The sequence below is a fragment of the Centruroides vittatus genome, unplaced genomic scaffold, assembly GCF_030686945.1.
Source record: "Centruroides vittatus isolate TY-2023 unplaced genomic scaffold, ASM3068694v2 scaffold_2802, whole genome shotgun sequence".
NCBI lineage: Eukaryota > Metazoa > Arthropoda > Arachnida > Scorpiones > Buthidae > Centruroides > Centruroides vittatus.
The window spans coordinates 2646677-2664857 of NW_027122693.1; the positions used below are offsets into that span (position 1 = coordinate 2646677).

At 28.0% G+C, this 18181-nt stretch overlaps 1 protein-coding gene across 2 annotated transcripts in view; it reads right to left on the reverse strand.

The window, feature by feature from the left end:
* Nucleotides 1-17777, reverse strand: part of LOC136987836 (cytosol aminopeptidase-like) — a 29949-nt gene extending 12172 nt beyond the window's left edge. The window contains exons 1-4 of one of the 2 annotated variants that reach the window (XM_067285583.1): nt 17688-17777; nt 11558-11679; nt 2364-2418; nt 2114-2219 (exon numbers count right to left, since the gene is read on the reverse strand). In XM_067285583.1, the coding sequence (XP_067141684.1) occupies nt 2114-2219; nt 2364-2418; nt 11558-11679; nt 17688-17693 (289 nt within the window). In that variant the 5' untranslated portion in view covers nt 17694-17777. Of the gene's footprint in view, nt 1-2113; nt 2220-2363; nt 2419-11557; nt 11680-17597 lie in introns of both variants that reach the window. The other variant, XM_067285582.1, reaches the window with a different exon arrangement.
* Between the last annotated feature and the right edge of the window lie 404 nt (nt 17778-18181).

The window sequence follows — 18181 nt, forward strand, 5'->3', positions numbered from 1 at the left end:
CATGGTAAATCTCTCTTGAATAACTCATGTTTTAATAAGAATGTTTTTTAAATTAGGTGAGAAAGTAGATCAGAAAATAAAACTCTCAATTTGCGTCAATAAACTTTGTACAATTGTTAGAAATTTAGAATAGCTTCTGGTATTAACATTACACCTACTAGCCCAAAATGTTTAATGCAAGCTAAACAGCATGCTGAATTATTTTCAGCTATAATATGATTAATTAGTTATTGGGTTTAAAGTAATTTGAGAAGAGATAGGTAATCAGGTCACCATCTCATAATACATTTAATAATTAATAAATTAATTTAAATTTAGAATTTTTCTGGAAGAAAAAAAATCATCCTGAAGCAGGACTCAAACTCACAGTTCCTGCAAATGCATCTGCAGTGATATCAATAAGCAAAATGATCCAATATGATAGAAAATATCAAATGCTGTTAAAATAAAACAGTGCCAACCTAATCACCATATCACAGCTAACTTAAACCTCACTATAAATTCAAACACTCCTGCATTACATTTGTGCTACTCCTTGGGTGTTGCGCAGCAATACATTTACCTGTCATACGTGTATATGACAGCCTGTTCCAGGTTCCAATGGATATTTTGAGATGCACTAAAACATAGTAGTATGTAACATTTCATGTCTTACAACTTTGTAATTGGCAAATGTTGTCCTATTTTCATTAGAAGTTGAGATTACAACAGCCTTCTCTGATAGAAGGGCTATAGCTGGCAAAAATTTGCATCATCATCGAGTGCATGCCCAACATAGTATACATCAGCAAAAGGTCTATAGTGATTGATTGCCGTATTTGTTTTTGAAATAATTTAGCAGGGAGAGGCTTTTACAAGATAGCTTCAAAATGTTCTCAGAATTGGTTTATTACTCAAAAATATATGTACATTTTGTCAAATCAAGCAATGTGACCTTCAAAGTATTGTCCTTTGGCAATCACACACTTTTGCCAATGCTGGTATAGCTGCTGAAAATATTCTTGAAAGTCGTCTCGTGACAGTGCTTGCAATGCAGATGTCACACTCTGTATAACCTCATCCGCACTCTTGAAGTTGCATCCCTTGATGGCATCTTTCAAGAAGGTAGGTAAACTGGGGGAAGAGTACCAGATACAAAGTATTGAAGGTACCAGGAGAAGAGATAGAAATCACATGAGATCCGCCACAAGTATTCATGCACCGTGTGTTGGCAAACATGATGCATGTTCAATTGATCATGCAGGATGGAATGACATCTTCCAACTGAAATTCCTGCTGTCTTGGCAATCTGCTCAATTGACTGCTGTCTGTCTGATTTCACAATCTCATGTACAATCGACACTTTCTCCTTGGACATTGATGTCAACAGATGACCACTTTGCAAATCAAAAGCAATACTTTCTTGTCCCCTATGAAAGCATTTTTGCCAGTCATAAACTTAAAAATGTTTTGTGGAAGGTTCAACATAGGTGTCCTGAAGTATCTTCAAAATCTCAGAAGGTTTTTTCCCCAATAACACAAAATTTGATATTTGCATGTTGTTCTTCCAGAAACATACCAAACACTGTTTTACGATGTCTCATTAACACAACCTTCAGTGACTAATAACTGTTATCATCTTTTGGCAAAGTACATATTTTCAGCAAGTACATATTTGTTTGAACATATTTCTCTATTCCTGACACGTTTAGCTAAAACATGCAATATATGTTCTCTTTTTCATCACATTTAATTGACTTTTTGAAAGCTACCTTGTATTATTACTCTGTATATTATTGCTATACGCTAAAACCTGTTTTTGTGCGGTCTTTTTTTGTGCAATTTTTTATTTGTGCAATTTTTTATTTGTGCGATTTGTTTTGTGTGATTTTTTGTGCGCGGTATATGAATTTCAATCAAATTGGTATACTGCACAAAAATAATTGCACAAAACACATTGCGCACATAAAAAATCGCACAAAAACAGGTTCGAGTGTACATATTAAACTGACAATTGAACTAAAGGGGACTCAGTATCATTAAAGTATTTTGTACAAGTCTTTTTATTTTGTTGTTATTGTTATGAATTAGATAAATTTACTTTACTTTGAAAATTTAAAAACAACAGTCTCACCTGAAATAGCTACACGTATATTTTCTTTCTTCTCGTCATATTCCTCTTGTTCGTTATATCCAGCAGTCGATAAACCGAGACCAACAACATTTACACAACAGTATTGCTAGAATGAAATTTTGAGAAAATTTAAATATAATTCATATAAAAATTTAATTTCTTGCCCAAAATTTAAATTCTTACAATACCCTAAATTAGTTTCTGTAAATAATAATGTATGTATATTTAATCAAAAAAAAAAAAGTAGTACCTGATCGACTCCATAAAAGATTCTAGATTTTCCTTTCTTTAATGTTGGTCCAGATCTGAAAGATTAAACAATTTGAAATAAATTTTATTTAAAAAAAAAAGCTTTATTATCTGGAAAATGCTTAACTTTCACTTGCCACGTTCCAATAGATTTTATTTGAATTTAACACATTTTTCATATATTATGAATCATTTATAAGTAACAGTACGACAATGTTCACGCCAAACACTGTATAAACGTTGCAAAGAGTTCACTGAGTTCAGTGTTATATCCACATTTGCTTGTCGCAAGTACTTTCGACAAACCTTACTGTCGTCGTCTTCAGGCGAGTGCATAAATTTGCTGAAAAACTTTAAAAAGAACAAATCCGATGCAGAATAGAACGCATAAAACTTTACCAAAGCTGTTACGAACGTAAAGCAAAAATTCAGATTTGTTCTTTTTAAAGTTTTTCGGCAAATTTATGCACTCGCCTGAAGACGACGACAGTAAGGTTCGTCGAAAGTACTTGCGACAAGCAAATGTGGATATAACGCTGAACTCAGTGAACTCTTCGCAACGTTTATCATTTATAAGATATTTCAGGTACAAATACCCAAAATAATGTATTTTTCACAACTGACTTAAAAAATTTGTTTAACAATTTAATAAAGTAATTTTCAAATTATGACAATTTCACATATGACTGATAATCATCTCAATAACATTCAGTTTTTCTGATACTGATCAGTAATATAATATTAGAATTAGCTTTAATCTTTAGGAGAGGGCCCCTTTAGAGTTTTTATAGATCTGAATCTAATTTACAAGATTTGAGTTTGATAAGAATGGATAGTCATCAGGAAGTTAAAAAAAAAAAAAAGGCAAATCACCTGAAATGACTGAGAGATTAAAAAGTTACTGTAACTGCATGGTAATTAACAATAAGGAGGAAATTAAGAAGGCGAAAACACATGAAAAACTAAAAAATCTGTTAAATCAATAGCTCATCAAGTGTGATCTTGGAACCGATATAGTCATTTTTCTGAAATACATTTCTTTGTTGTTTAGCTAGAGAAAAGAATATTTTGATCCAATCTTATTCCTTGAATTAGGTTAAATTAATAGACAAAATATTTTAGCATACATTTAGGATAATTTTTACAAGATATGAAATGGATGGGCACACGGGTGGTTTGCCAGTTGTGACTCAGTTTAAGTGTATAACTTTGAAAAAACCATTTCTAAGTTGAAAGTTTTATATAGATTTTAAAACCTCAACAGGTAAAATATTTTAGTGCTACAAGATGTCAAAGTTCATCCCTCAACTTGAAACATTGTGGGATCCAAGTGGTCGATTAACTTGCACCGCATGCCAACATTTGACAATCTTTTATTATTTTCTCCATACTATTTTAAATTATAAAATTTTCTTTTGTTTTATAATGAATTATTCTTTTATGGATTATTGACTTTTTAAATTAACAGTTAATATATATAAAGCTGATATTGCTTAAATAAGAAATTACACATTATATAAACTGAACATGGATCAAGTATGGGAATGATAAACACTGAAGGTGACTAGACAGATCAATGGCTATAACTTAATATCAATCGCAATATTTAAATATTAAAACATTTTGCAATTTTCAAAACAGTAAGTGAAAAAATATGACGAATTTGAGAGAAGAACCTAACAATAATCCTATCAAATATCGATAAGAATTTTCCTAATTTTTACTCTTTCCAAATTCCTTTCAATTACTCGTACTCTCGACACGAAGACAGCTGTTTACAGGATAGTCCAAAAAATATAAATTATTTTAATTCAAACTGTACCGTTTATCATTTTTCACAAGTGATACATTCATTATTATAACAACAAAAATTATTTCTGATTACGTTCTCTTTCAGTTAATTAAAATATTAATAAACTTATGCATTTTGGTAGACAACGGGATCTGTTAACGAATAATAAATGAAATGATTGGCTTTAAAAAGATAAAAAGTTTTACAGTTTTAGTTATAACAAGGAAAATTATTTTTTTTACATAGTAAAATGCCTTATTTAAAATTTTTAATAGGATTCAATCAATCTAAAAAACGTCTTTTTCCAATTAATAAAACATTGGTTTATAAAATTGGTATGTAAAAATTAAAAATAATAAACCATTATTTATTATTTCCAATCCTTATTATTAAAAACTTATTATAGTAAAAATTTATTATAATTTTTCATAGTTTATACACCTGATTTTTTAAAACTGGTAGACACGAGTACAGTGCCCAGGGTGACAGCTGCCTGGTTTTTCTATCTTGAAATCAAGTACACAAACAAGTACTTGACATTCAGCAGTAATAGCGCTACAATTATGAAATAATGTATTTGAGGTAGGTTAACAGTATCAGGTAAAAGTAGAAAGCATCAAATATAATCTGATGTCTAATAAAACCTTAGCAGAATTATTCACTAAATCCTGGTACCGTATCTACTTCTAACAGTTTACAACACTTTTTCATTGAATTTGAACATAGAACCACAGCATCTGCAACTGCATTAAAAACTTGCTTAAGTCATATATACCTATTCCATGGATAAAATTTAATTAACAACACACAGTCCCCGGCACTCTAACACTCTTTACAAATTAGTTTCACCACTTCGAGGAGCTTCCAAAGTACATTCAAATATTAAAATTCTCTAATAAGACTTAAAGATATGGAAACTTAATGATTTTTAAGCTTCTTAATTATTTTTGAAGAGGTTCAATTTTTATTCAAGCATCTATGATCCTTACAGGTATTAAAATGGCAAATAATGTAGTTTATTATTATTTATAAATCATTTCTAAAATAAATAATATATACGGTGCAATCGTAAACTCCCTCAGCAGTGGGCCACGCCTATCCAGTTCCGTTGAGCAGTGATGTCATAACTTACTTTAATAAAAATATTATTAATGATAAACAGATATTAATAAAATTATATTATATTATTCAAAACATTTCTGGAATATTTCTGAAAAAAAAATATTTAAAAAATTCAATGTATGTTTATAATAAAAACATTTGCAATTTTATCCACTACCTGTTATGTATATCAGATAATAAATTTGTGTGTTTCTAGATCTATAATAAACAGGAAACATTTACAAGTATCAATTTTACAAGTTACTAAAGTGGAAAGATTATATATTATATGTTTTTTTTGGGCATTGTATCATTAGATTTGGTTTCAGAAATATCAAACTTATTTTAAGTCATTTAAAATGACATGTTTATCCTTGTAACAAACAAGTATCGGTTGTTGGAATACAAAACTGTTCAGTTGAATGGCTTCAGAAATTCTCCTTCGGAATTTTGAGTTCACTGACTCTGATAAAACTATTTAATATGCTTGAAAGTTACTACTTTGGGAAAAAAATATTCTTGATTGAATTACGTTCAACATTTAAATTAACGTCCCTTTTTAAATGATTTGTAATAAAGAGTTAATATACTATTTTTGAAATTAAAATATTTTAAATTTCAATAATATTTTGTTTACGAAACTGCGGATACGGTGCTTCTGACAAAAACAAGAAGCTACGGTTACGGTGTGATCGGTTACATAAACCTCGGCATTGGGCAGAAAAATGAAAGGAACTTCCAGCAGCGAAATGATGACGTCGGAGGCAGATTTCGTGGCAAAAGAGTTTAATAATAATATCATTATTATTAATCAATTATAATAATTGGGTTAAAATTTTACTGGAAAGAATATATTAACAGAAATGAATCTTGACGTCCGTAATTCATCTTTTTCACACGACAGCAGCACAACAGAGTTGATTTTCTTTCGTACGTTCACCCCTGCCTGCACAAGTAAAATTGTTAAAAAGGCTAAAACTATAATGTTATTGTTGTGATTTTAAATTACATCAACGTCAGAGAGATGATCTAACAGTTTTACATGTTTAAATGGAAAAACGGAAGATCGACTCTGTTGCGTGATCTCGCGTTCTTGTGATGTGAAAAAGACAAATTGTGAAGCTTCCATAACTTTTGTATTTATAATATTTTCCCATTTTAATTAATTTTTTTATATAATCTTAGAAAAGAATAATGATAATTTGTGGCAATTCATTTTTTTGAGAATGTTTCTGTATAATTAAAATTCTCCTTTACATTCATTTCTTTCAATTTTCTACAAAATTTCAAGTAAAATAATTATTTTTTTATGACCGGATACAGGTGTTATTCATTCATCTCTATGAAGTTTAAAATGTGCAATATATTTCAATTTCATACATACATAAAATAAAGACAAATCAACTGATGCAAGCGCAGATCCAAATTTTTATAATTACAGGTGATTAAATAAACTGACAATAATAGTATTTATTTTAAAATTGTGACTTGTTTAACATCGATTCTTGTGTTTGTCGTAGGAAAAAAAGGGAAAAGAGAGAGATATAAAATATAGTTAAGTTCTCTCATAAACTAAACATTTTCTTTTAACAGAAAAATATTACTTTCGGTCCATACCAGACATTCATATATATTTAATTGGAGCCATTCGACCCTAAGCTTTCCGTATCTGGTCTCGATTTTCATCTATTTAACTCCGTTCTAAAGGTTAGCAATATACGGATGGACGGACGGATAGACGACAGTGGGAATGTATAAGTTTGCAATCTAAAATTGCAGTGCAACAAAACACAAATTAATAGGCTTCATCTTTGTCAATTATATCTTTTTAAATGCCAAATGAATATTAGGAAAATTAACTATACTTTTTCTAATATAATAGCTTATAAAAGTTAACAAATAAATAAATTTATCCTTCATGAAATTTACTTTGTGTTAACTGCGTGAATATTTATATAATTATATACACCAAGCATTTTTATTTAACTGATTATGACATTTTTATATAGCTAAAATAAAAACGATATTTAATTCATACTAAAAATTAGAGAAATGATTTGCATAGATAAAATTATACAAAAAAAAACCACTAAAATTCATAAAATCTAATATTCACAGTTGCTACTAATCAATATTCCAAAACATTACCACCTGCATTTATTGTGACTGACAGAAACGTACCAACCAGTTTGCTTATATTATTAGGAAAATATTAAAAGAAAGTATCTAACAATAATACAAAAGGGCAATAATCTACAAAATGTATTCCTGAGCAATATTCTTAATATATATTCCTTGCATGTTTATTAAAAACTGGTATTAAGACAATAATTTAATATAATCTGGAAACTCAAGAAATATATTAGATTTTTCTGGTTTTTACTTAAGTTATCGGTAAAAGAAAAATCTAAATGTTAAATAAACACTTTCCAAGATTATTTTTATTTAATTAATAAGAAAACATCCCTAGTTTAAAAGTGTACTATACAAGTGAAAACAACGTTGACACAAGTAATATTCAACCTTTAAAATCCCATTAAAAAATTTATAATAAAAAAAAACAAAGAAAACTTGCACCTTTCTCAAACTTTCCGGCAGTAACTGTTTAATAAACGAATGTTTTTGGTTACACTCGAGGGCCTGCGTTGGGTAAAGATGATACAAACAATTAAGTTTGTATCATCTTCACCCGAAGCAGGCTCCCGAATGTGGCCAAAAACATTCGTTTATTAAACAGTTGCTGTCAGAAAATATGAGAAAGGTTACAGAATGGTTACTTAAAATTTTTATCTTATGTTCCCTAACATTATAACTTTATATTCGAATGTTCTATAACTGAAGATCAGTAAATCTGATTGAAAACATTTTTGTTATAATAAATTTCTTGCCAGAATTTCAAAAGATTAAATTTTACTTGCTTCTCTAGTTCAAAATATTCATAATATATTGCTATTGAAAGGATAAGCAGGCTAAGTGGACAAAATATTGCTTCTTAAATGTCTTTTAAAATGACTGATAAATGCGTGTTCATCAATACATTCTTCATAAAATCAATAAAACATTCTTACTTAATCACAATGGATGACAATTGAAAAAAGATAAAATTTATTATTTCTTAACGAGATTTAGATTTTGAGGTCCTAGCCTACTTTTAATATTAATAATCATTTTCAAAAGATAGACAGAATTTAGGTTGTGCTGGGTGCAAACTTCAATGTTACCAATTCTCGTCATAAATGTTTTCCTTTACATTTATCATTTTTGATCCTTACACTAATTTATAAATGTATGTATGCATTTATTATTATGAGTAATATAATATCCCATATAAAAATTATTTCTTTCTTTTTAATATATTTTTACAGAGCAATTTCTCAGTTATTATAATTATATAGTAATTGTTTATCATAAACTAAATGGTTCTATACTGGACCTAATACTATTTTTTTAGATTTTATCTCCTATAAGCAGTAAGAGAAATGGACAAATAACAAAACACATGTCACATTCAATCTAGATTTAATTCAGGTCTCACAGTTGACGGACATGCATTAGCTGCCTCGGCCATCTAGACATTACAGATGTATAGGCAGTGTAATTAATCTACAATTGGAGATATCAACTCTTACGATGAACACGAACAAACTTTTTAAATCAACTTTAAAAAATAAAACTATCATATTTAATTTCTTTGTTATTTGTCATAAAATATACAATCTCCTATTTACATATCATAGATGCTTGAATACACTGCAATTCAAACTGTAAACAAATATGGATTAATGAGAATAACTTTAAATACCTTGAAAATTTCCAATAATTTCTAAACTATGACTATTATTTATCCATGAATGAGAGCACAATTAATAAGTCTAAAAGCAAATATGCAAAATACTAATCACAGAAACTTTGATGCTTTTCAAGTTTATAATATATTGCATCCTAAATTACCATATTTTACGGACTATAAGACAATACAGACTATAAGACGCACCTTGATTTTGGAGGCAATTTTTCGAAGAAAAAAGTGCGTCTTATAGTCCATAAAATATGGTAATTATTTTTACAATTAATGCATTCAATGATGTATTATTTTGATATCCTTTACACCATTTTATTCTTTAGCATGCTAAATCTCTCTTATTAGTAAGCATTCTTTTATCTGTTGTGAAAATTAAAACAAAGAATAGCTAAAGTAAGGCCTTAAGAAGTATAGAGTGAAGATGTAAGAAAAATAATACAGTGGATGATCGGTTAATCTGGATGATCTCTGCATTTTGGTTCTTTGGGTTTCCCAAAGCATCATTCATAGGATTTTAACGGAAAAGTTACAATATCGAAAGGTGTGCACAAGATGGGTCCTGCGACATCGCAGCGAGCTGGTATGACACGGGCATACAAAAACTGTCACAGCGCCTACAAAAATGCATCGACCAAAATGGCAATTATGTAGAAAAATAGATAAATGTTCAAGCTTTAAAATGATATGAACGTTATTAAAAATAAACATTTCTTTGTATTTAAAAAAAAAATAGGAGACCTTACTTTTGGGATTACCCTCATATCTTTCTTAGCTAAGATTGTATCTACTGTAGACCTGTTGAAGTCATCTGCTTCTTACAATATCAGACATCTGCTTACTCTCTACCTTGGCTATTACCTCTTGCTTAGTTTCTATAGTAAATACAGTTCTTGACACTCCACCCATTTTAGACCCCAAACATTATCAGTTTTTTAAATAAAAAGTTCAGAAAAGCACTTACAAAAATTCAGAGAACCGAAATTAACTAGTGCAAAAAAAAGTTATGTGTACAACTGTAAATGTCTTGTTTCAAAACCTTTAAAATATAGTTTTACAAATCTGAAACTCAGCATCACTTCTTGTGTTTGTTATCTAAACATGTATTTGTTGTCCAAACATAAAACTCTTTCACGAAAGTGTTCGTTGTCCGATTTGTTCGCAGTCCGAACTGTTCGTTAACCGATCACCCACTGTATACAAAAAATTGTTCACAGTAAAGAAAAAAAAATTAGTTCTTTAACATGCAAACCTACGAATCATATTTGTTAGAGCTGACTATCAATTGAAGATATTAAGTTAGTATCATCAGTACATTTCATAGCCAATATAGTTCAACAAAGTATCGAAACAAACATTTAGAATAATTCGATAAAAATAATTTTTCTATTACTGTAATAATTCATTACAAAAATTAATTTTAATTAATTTTCAAATCATTTTAAACATTACAAAATAATATTTAATATAAAAATAGGTTTCCTATGACGACTCATGACGACACTAACATTAAGCAAAACAACACATAATAAAACCAATTTTACCATAGACTGAATAATATAAATAAGATATAATTCGGTTATTATTATTATTATTGGTTCATGTTTGCAACCTCTAGCATTAATTTCCCACCTTGTAAAATCAATTTTACTGTTTATAAAGAAAATTCAACATCTATAATTGTAAATGTTTACAAATTTCCTCAACAGCATTGTAACAAAATGATGTTAAGTGAAAACTTGCTGTACTGTTTTTATGTTACTTACTTATTGAACATTACGACTTATAAATAAAATTTAGTTTTAATTTACAACTATAATTATTAATGCAAATTAAGCATACGATTACAATTAAAATTTCTTTAATCTTTTTTAAAAGTCGTATTTTTGTGAGAAGTCATTAGAGTAAATTCTTCTTTAAGTATTCTAGAGCCTCTTTTCAAGTACTGCTTATCACTCGATCAAGATTTATGAAATCAACTATAGTACATTATCAGACATGGAAGTGTAGCAGAGCTTCTTTTTGTTGACGAAGCACATTTTACCTCATACAATGCTTCAGTAAAGTACAGGGAATACTACAGTAGAGTTCCATTTAACCAAAGTTAAACGGGACTCTACTGTACTTATTTTTATAAAATATATTCATATACAGTTAGAAATGTTCAAAGAAATTTAAAAAAACACAAGTTATCATCAATTAAAAACCAACAGTTTAAAGTTTTAAAAGTTAGTATTTTAAGAACATTTTCAATCATAAACGTGATGTGCCAAACTGCAATCTATATGCATTTTATATTTTAATAATTTAATTAAAAATTACTTTTTACACTAAAATTCATATAACTTCAGAAAAATAAAAGTAGCCTAAACATTTATAAGAAAATTTTAACTTTCTCAACCTATTAATTTTAAAGTAGACGAATAAATCTCAGATTTACAATTTTTAAGAGATAAATTTAATAGAAATTTATAAAAATTTTCCTTAATCGTAAATTATTTACATTTTCAAAAGTTCACTTAAACGTCCTTGAACTTCGGCATCGTATTTCTGAGCAGTTGCCGTCAGCAGAAATCCTTCTTCCTTCTCTCCTTTCTCAAAGGCACCCAAAATTAAGCCTCGTTTCTGCAAATAATTAAATTTATAAACAAAAATACACACACACATATATATATATCACTTAAAATATTACAATAATTATCCGAGATAAAACTATTAAATGAGATAATACAAGAAAATGAATTTCAAATAAACAAGTTCCCCTGGAAACATATTTTAAGCATTGTACGACGGGTATTGTTTCAAAGTACTTTTACATAATAAATTCTAATTTTGTCTAATTTTATAGTTGCGACACTTGCCGACAATTCACCTATTTAATTTTTTTTTAAGGTGTTATAGTAAAGCTATCGGTTTGCAGTCGTCGGAATGGCTTTATTTTGTCTTCGACGTTAAACAATTGGAATGTTTTCAGCCATTCTTACAGTTTTACTTCGTGTTAACTCGAAAGTCAGTACATTATTTACAAAATAATAATAATAATAAAATTACCGTATTTGTGTTAGATAAGTAACTCGTGTTAAATGTACTTTAAAATCATTAGAAAAGTCTCATTCGATTAATAAAATCAATAATAATAATAAAAAAAATATGCTACAATATTTTTTGGCAAATCAACATACAATCAATTGTGAGTCATCAGTGGCACATGTCACCTGTAAGTAAACTACAGTATGACCATTAGTGAGTCATGGAGAGGGGAAGATTTTAAAAACACAATTTTTCAATATATTACTGTTGCAAAATAGTAATAGACGAATATTTTTTTTAATTTGTACCATATGAAACCTGTAATAGACACATGTTTCAAAGTTTATACTTAAAAAAATAATAATAAATCAATGATTAATTTAAGGAAATATTCTGAACTGATATATACGTTAGGTTTTAATATTTAATTTATTCGAGGTAAAAAAAATGGACAAAAATGTATATTAATTTTGGATTTTTATACTGATTTATAAGTTAATATCATTTCTGATTTTGTAATTAAAAACTGAAATATATAACTAAATAATATTCTTATGAAAAAGATGTATTAAATCTTGTCAAAAAATAAGACAAGTTTAAAAAAATTACAGTCATATATACTTAAATTTGATTAATCTTTTAATTTTATTATGTGATAATGTAAAATGTGATAAAATGGGATAAGAGGAGAGTTACTTTAAAATTTCTACAGACTATAATCAATTTAAATTATCACTTTAGATAATTTTAAGTAATAAGTTCAATAAAAAGAACACTTTATAAAATTGTCGTGTGATTTTTTTCCAAATATATAAATGCAAGACCTCAGACATTTAAATTCTTTTATACTTTAAAAGATAGGTGTTAATAAAAAAAAAATTAAGTCCATAATTCATATTCATAATTAAGTATTTGCATATTAAATATGTAAACACTTAAATTTTAAAGTGAAACAAACGTTAATTGCTTAACATCTGAGTAAATCAAGGAATATGATTGTTAGATTTAACTAGCAATATCAGAGAATATCATCAAACTATTTTTACAATTATTATATAAAATTTGAAATTATTTAGTCTTTTTTTTTAATCTTTACACGTCTTAGTTACTACAGTATACATTATATATTCAATAGAAAAATAACATAAGGTCCAATAAGAGAATCAAACTATTAATTTATTAAAAGATAAAACCAAACAAACTACCAGATTATCGGGCTATATTAAGGCTAATTTTAATAATTAATTATAAAATAATTTTGACTCGAGTAGGCGGTAATCCGGTAGCTTGTTTGGCTTTAACCGAAAAATCGGATTATGATTTGAATGTTTATAAATTTAGAAGTTAAAACTGCAGAAGATAAATTGGATGTTTAGACAATTTATTAATCTTTTAATCTGAATGTAAATGATTGACAAGTTTTGTAAATTTGAACGATCGTTCTATTTTTGTTTTTTGCCTCTTACTTCCAACCTAAAAGATAAATAATAAATATGGCTAAATATGTTTGCTATTTAATTAGAATTGATTGATAGATTTGCTGGAAAGTTAATTCGAAAAATTAAACTTTTACTATCGTAAATTAAAGTAACAATTTTATATTTAAGAAATCATCTGTTGACAATCCAATATAAAAATGTTTAAAAGAAAAAAAGTCAAAAACTGCATTTAATATCACGTTACAGTTTTAAAACTATCGTTTTGACAAGATTTATTTGATATATCTGATGACAATTTATATTTTCTATTTTGAAATTTTCGTTATATCATAAATAGGTGTTAGTTTTTAGTAATGTAATGCTGATTAAATGTATTTTTCTATAAACTTATACTGTTACAACATTGTTCCTATTCAAAAGAAAACATATTAAAAATATTTTTACAACAAAACATGTTAGAATGTAGGACAAAATTGGATAATTCTTTATTTTCTTAAATTTTATGTTTTATTATTATTAATTTATTGACTATTTACACACATACTGTATGTAAATAGTCTTAAAATATATAATCAATTATACAGTAGTTAAAAATATATTAGTTTCATTTCCTGAAATAGAATCCACGTTACTGTGGATAAGTTTTAAAACAATGCTTAAAATTTGAAAATTAACCGTATAATATAATGAGAACAATGTTAGCTTTCAAAAGATACAAAAAACATTAAATAGAGAACAGTTCTAGAAAAGATGTAAACAGATACTGCAAAGAAATAACATATACATTAGATATATCATGCTTTAAAACAGTGTTTTTCGATCTTTTTCTAATAGTGACAATAATTCTTTTCTTGCAGTATTTTCTTCATCAATGAAGAGTTGTTATATGCTTTTTGTACCTTTAGTAATGCACATATGAAGTATTATGGCACTACTCAACACTATATTTCACCCCTGTAGTGTCATCGAGGCATGCATGTGCTGCGTTACCCTGGTTGAAAACCACTGGACCAAAGATTTACTGGGAAAAAGCAAAACTTATAAAACATGTGGGAAATCACAAACTTACATATGATAGAAAAAATAGAGATTTACGACTTGGTCAAAAGGAGGAAAGGCATTAACTACAGAGATGTGGGAGAAACTTTCCAATGCATGGAAATCATACTATAAAGTGGCATAAGGAGAAAGCATAAATTATGATATAGACTCTTTAGAATGTACACAATTTGAAAGTTTAAATTTTAGAAAGGTAATGAATTTTTCTTCACAATGACATTTGAACTTTTGTAAAATTTTGATAGAGTTATAAATTTCAAAGATTGCAACATTTAGTCAGTTAGTGTTTGAATATTGTAGGATTTGCTCAAAAAAGATCTGAAGGTGAATGTTGGAAACATCCTAAAAAAATTCATCAGTATTTTAATAGTAAAATTGCTGTTACGTAAGGTATGTAAATATTTTATAATTGTAACCAGTTGTATTTGAAGTAAATCATATGTTAAAAATTATTCCTTCTGGACGAGCTATAGTGATGCTATTTCCAAAACAAAAAACTTAAAAAATCCACGGATGTCATTTCCATTACATTAATATATAACTTTATAAATATTTTTATTGTGGTTTTATATAAATTATGATGATTAACTTAACAAATGTGAATAAATATGTTCTTGTATAATTTAGTACACAGGTCTTTATGGAAAAATTCTATATATATGTATTTTTTTCAGTCATAAATGCTAGATTGAACTGTTGAATGTTACAAAATTTTATACAGGAATAATCTCAAAAATGAGTCTTGAATTGGTAAATTTTTAAGAAGTTTTTGCCCATTCTACAGAGTCCCTTAACAGATACATTTTAATCACACAATGTTAATAATTATAATTGACATCATAGCAAAATTTTCTAGGAGCATATATAAAAATATTTTTATTGACAAATAAACTTTTTCAATCAGGTAATTGTCCATCCAGGATCAAAATGCATCTCTTCTGAGTTTCAACTTTCCCCGTGGGTATATGTTTTACTAGCTGTTACCCGCGACTTTGCCCGTGCGGATTCTGCAAGCAAACACCATTTACATTCGGTATTTCAACAACTATAGTAATTGTTATATAACATCTACCGCCAAGAATTGCTGAAAATCAAACGAACTGTTTTCAATTTGATCAATTTCTTGAAATGTTTACAAACATTCTATAATCGAACCAATATGCAATAACAAATTTGAATTTAACACGTTTCGAACATTTGGTTAAAAAATCGAAATATATAAAAATATTTATAACAATGTCTGAAATGTTATCAATTTAATACACCTAAGTTCTCAACGAAGACTAAACGTAGTTAAAAATAAAAAAATCACATCTAAAATAGTACAGGCTTCTTCTGTACGAAGCCTGTACTATTTTGTACAGGTAGAAAAATGGCTTCTTCTGTACGAAGAAGCCATTTTTCATGTTAAGCCTTAATGCTCTCCGTCTCCCCCCTGCAGGGAATTTAGAAAAACCCCTTCTTAGTGTGCATTCCCATGACATACCCTAACTGTGTACCAAATTTCACCTCTTTAGGTTCAGCGATTTGCTCTGGGCAATGACGAATCAATCAGTCAATCAGTCAGGAGAAGTAATTTTATATATTTAGATATATATACTAGAGATTACATTTTGGATGTCTTATTAACAATAATTCATATTTTTATTCTATGACTGATTAAATTCCTAACTTAAATTTCCTTATAATAAATAAGAAATTTATATTTTAGTTTTATTAACTGATTAGATCTATTTCATCGCACGTTGAAATCCGGAAGAGGGCAATGCCCAGACAATACACAACAAAAAAAGTCATACCAGTTCTTTAACTGTTAGGATTAGAATAATAATCATACTAAACTATGTAGTTTCACTTCCTTTCAATTTGGTTTAGATAACTGCAAAAATTGCATTTATTTTAAACATATTTTAATCTTTCCAAATGCTTTAACATAGAAAAAACTTTATAATGATAAAAGAGTTTTGTACAAATCTATATATAGAAATATTAAGAAAATTTTTAAATATTTATTTCTATAGAATACTATAATTAGATTATATACTAATATATGATGATATACAAGTAATATCAGTACTGTAAATGTATGTCAACTCAAAAAATCTATTTTACTTTCAGTTTAATAAATGAATTTATGATTTAATATATTTGTAAATTCATTTATCAAACCGAAAGTAAAGTAACTTTTCCGAGATTGTTTATACAGACAATTAAGTACATGTACAGTACATCACATTACATTGGTGTATATACTTTCATTTCCTTGAAATAAGTACTTTCATTTTGTACAGAACTGTAAAACAAAACTAAATATTAAAATAGTGATGATATAAGTAAGATGTGAACTCTGAATAAGTTTCCCACCACCCCAGAATCGTATACCCTTGTATAAGCAAAAATGTCAAAGAAACCATACCCGTACGCACAAGATATTGCCCCAAAAATCAGTTTTTACCACATTTACTATTCTCCACCCTCAGCATCACAAATCCAGCATAACCACGCGGGCTAAGCGCGACAATCTTAGCGAAGCAACCCCAAAGTACGCTGACTTCGGGAATCGTATCTGGCCAAGGCTCGCACGTAGTGGTATAGCTCCTTTGACTTTTTTGCTCCTACAGGTAGGATCTACATCTCTTTTAAGGTTCCGACCGTATCGTTCGAAAGTGTAATTGAAATTTCATCTTAATTTGTTTACAAGCTTATATAAAATTGGCAGAAGTTACTTCTAGGTACTTGACACATATACAAATACATATACAAGTGGCTTATAAGTAAATTCTTCCAAGATCTTATAAGCTAAAAACTACTGATAAGAGTTCCTTTCATGATTGATAACATTACGTGTAACAAGCTTAAGCTTACGATCTTTTCCCATATTGTACTATATATAAACAATCAATCACCTCCAAAACTAAATAAACGAAACATATATCATCTTTACATATAATTAATATAAATTGATATTAAAGATTATCAAGTTTTCATAATATAATTGTACTCATTCGCGAATACCTCGTTTACTAAAGTACTCATCCAACGTCTTCGATGTTGAGTGAATTTGATTATTCTATTGACTTTTAAAAAAATTCTGATTGAACTTACAACCATTTTAATTCTTCTTCAGTCCTCCTTCCTCGAGGTGCTTATCGTCAATCGACACCAACGACCTCTACTTAACTTTTATATGAATTTTATGACGTAATCGTTTTAAAAAATTATTAAATTTTTATACTATTTTTTAATTTCATTTTTAAAAGATTTAATATAAAAAGAATTCAAACAGCAAAATTTAAACTTTTAAAAAATCCTATATTATTAATATTTTATTAGAAGTAATGTATAAAACATGTATGAACATTTCTGAATTATTTAAAAAAATTTAAAATGTAATTGTAAATATAAAAAATCCAGTCTATTATGATGTTTTCTTATATACTAGTATGTTTTTATTATTTACATTATTATATAATGGCGAAGGATTTTTTATTGTTTCGATGATGGTCTACGGCAACGCGACAAACATACGAGCAATCTGAAAAGGAGAGAGTGACTTTCGGGAGGATTTTCTACGGGAAACTGAAAAGTTTCCCGTAGAA